This window comes from Rhagoletis pomonella, unplaced genomic scaffold (genome assembly GCF_013731165.1).
Source record: "Rhagoletis pomonella isolate Grant_MI unplaced genomic scaffold, Rhpom_1.0 Rhpom_scaffold_00005, whole genome shotgun sequence".
Taxonomy (NCBI): Eukaryota; Metazoa; Arthropoda; class Insecta; order Diptera; family Tephritidae; genus Rhagoletis; species Rhagoletis pomonella.
In genome coordinates, this window is record NW_023458559.1 from 11927753 (window position 1) to 11930427 (window position 2675).

Genomic DNA, 2675 nt, shown 5'->3' on the forward strand with positions numbered 1-2675 from the left:
CGCCGGGTCTGCTAGTGTGTATATAAAAAGAATAAAATAAAAAAACAACACAATGGAAAAGAATGTCCAACAAAGAAAGAGTCGCATTTGGCTCAAAGAGCCGCGATTGCCCACCGTTGCGATATTATATCGCAAATGAATGATGAGCAGACGTGGGCACTACCACAAACAAGCGTTAGCTAAAAGTGAGAATGGGTTGGTGTGCTGAATTAATTTTGCATGCTGTCGCGTTCTCATCGTTACGCTCTCGCTTGTATACGTACACCAGCGTTGCCGTTTTGGTCCAATTGGACCAAAATTGGTAGCTTCATTCTGCGTTGGTAGCTTGGTTGGTTTGATGAAGCTTTTGGTAGGCAAAAATGTTTTGAAAATACAACTAAATTGAACATTAAAATTTGTTCGCTTAATTTAAGTTTACACGTTCAAAATACTGCTTACACGTATAAGATTTCTCTATATTTTTATATATTTTATTAAGCAGGCAATTTTCTGCAAACAAAAACTTACTTCCCAAAGCTATGACCGATTAGCTGTTGAAATTAACAAGAAATTACCTATCGTTATGAAAGAAAAATTGGTGATAGGCAATTTGCAAAGTGTGAGTGTATTGGTAAAAAGGGCGAGTGCATGCAAATTGAATCAAATTTGGAAATTTTTTTATTGAAATGCATAAAATGTCTGCTTTTGTTTTTTTCACACACGAAAAATGATTTTTTGATATGAATTGAATCAATCTCAAAGATATTAACATATTTTACAGCAGTTTTTTAAACAATAACTTAATTATTTTATTTAAAGGCCCGAATTTATTTTGTTTTATCCTAAAGATTGGTGTGACTAATTAACCAATATTGTAAACAATATTATGTGTAGTTCTAATTTTTACTGCTAATTTGTGTACCTAAAACCCCCGCAAACTCGTGAAATCTCATTTTAATGATGAAAAATTTTGGTAGTTTGGAAACTGATTTGGTAGGCGTTTTGGTACCTAAAAATGTTTTCAAGTGGCAACACTGACGTACACGCGATGATTATGCTCTTTGAGCGTGTGCTCGTTCTCCAAGAATGATAGAATACAAGATTGCGCCAATCGAGCTGAGAGCAACTGGCCGTGACGTCAATAAATACCAGAATGAGAGAGCAAAGACGAATTCAATAAGAAAAAGAAGAAGAATCGAACAGCTGGGGCGAAATTGAAAGGTTTGTTTACAAAGTGCATAATAAATCGCGGATTTACGGAATTATTTAGTTTTAAATGGTAAATTGGTTGTTTAAAAGTAAAGAATATGTACTTATTAAATGCAATGCAAATCGCTGAAAGTGTTAAATCACTGCAATCATTATAATGATTTGCATTTTTTCAGTAATTGAACAAATACCAGCGGGCAGCCAGCGGGTCAGTTGCTGGTAACAATTTGCAGAACGATTCCACGGTGATCGTTGCATCGTCGTCAATTAGTGAAATCAGTAACCAAGCTTTTAAAATAAAGGAAAACCTCCTACTCCGCTATACATATAATTACTTTCATTATTTAGCTACTTTTCCGGCAGCCGCAACAAACGCTGGCCCAAGCCTGCAAATTATTGCCAGCAACTGGAACGCTGGCTGCCCACTGGCATTTGTTCAACTACTTAAAAATTCACTTTGTAAACAAACCTTCACACACATCAAGCGGCTCATCTGGATGAAATGAAAAGGCTGTTAGATGTAATGCAGGAACGTGCTCCCGATGTTGAACATCAGTTCAAAGAAAAGTCAAATGAGTTAGAAATGGCGCAGCTTATCATACGCCAGTTGTCGGATAAGGCCAATGTAAACCAAGGCGGCAATCGTATAGAGACCTTGACGTAGACGCAATTTATGTACGAGGAACAGATTAGAGACTTACAAGTAAGTTAGAAGTAGAAGTGCATTTGAAGATGTTTACATTATTATGTTTACGCATTTCTTACAGTCTATGGTGCAGGAATTTATGATGGTCACAAAATATATTGGCGAAAACATAGCAAGTGCATATGCCAAGTTGGAAAAATTGACAATGCGTGAGTATAAAATGAAAAGGTGTTCTTAATTATTAATATTACTTTACCTTTTCTTTTGCAGTGGCCAAAAAGAAGAGTCTTTTTGATGATCGACCGCAAGAGATTCAAGAATTGACTTACATCATGGTGTATGCGTTACAATCTAAATTAGCCAGCATGGGCACCGACTTCAAACAGTTGTATACTGTCGTACTGTTGTATTGCAGAAACTTTAAACGGCTAAAGCTATATATATATAAGGCATTCGCAAGCTAACATACAAGTTTTATTATAAAATTTCACACAATTAAAAAATTGTTGGTGGTGATTTATGCAACCTCACAAACGCGGTTTTGCATTTTGTTGATACGCGGTTTTGTACTTTAAACGACGACTTGCAAAGGGCGCTATGTAAAATTTGTTCGATTTTTAGTTTTTGATGGATTACGTACCAGTATTTAAAGTAGTTTCATGTCCAGTAACAACAGAGTGCAAACTCTTTTTATATTCTGAAAAAATAGCATCAAATGTTAAGTCGCTATCATACTTATTTATAAACTTTCAAAAGTATCTATCTTCTGATGAACTTAGAGAACTGCTTTAGGTCGTATAGACTGTTAATGTTATCTTATGACATGTTATGTTACATTACA

The 2675-nt window shown here is 35.3% G+C and overlaps 1 protein-coding gene across 5 annotated transcripts; it reads left to right on the forward strand.

Annotated features, from left to right (window-relative positions):
* The first annotated feature begins 1111 nt into the window (after nucleotides 1-1111).
* Nucleotides 1112-2365, forward strand: LOC118738709 (syntaxin-5-like). Of its 5 annotated transcripts, none has more exons than XM_036469635.1 (4): nucleotides 1112-1258; nucleotides 1674-1891; nucleotides 1956-2043; nucleotides 2105-2365. In XM_036469635.1, exons 2-4 carry the CDS (start codon nucleotides 1862-1864, stop codon nucleotides 2296-2298), a joined length of 312 nt encoding a protein of 103 aa, XP_036325528.1. In that variant the 5' UTR covers nucleotides 1112-1258; nucleotides 1674-1861; the 3' UTR covers nucleotides 2299-2365. The 5 variants fall into 5 exon arrangements, with proteins under 5 accessions (XP_036325528.1, XP_036325526.1, XP_036325529.1 ...); XM_036469633.1 differs by having other exon boundaries at nucleotides 1112-1200; nucleotides 1365-1891; XM_036469636.1 differs by having other exon boundaries at nucleotides 1112-1200.
* The last annotated feature ends 310 nt before the right edge of the window (nucleotides 2366-2675 follow it).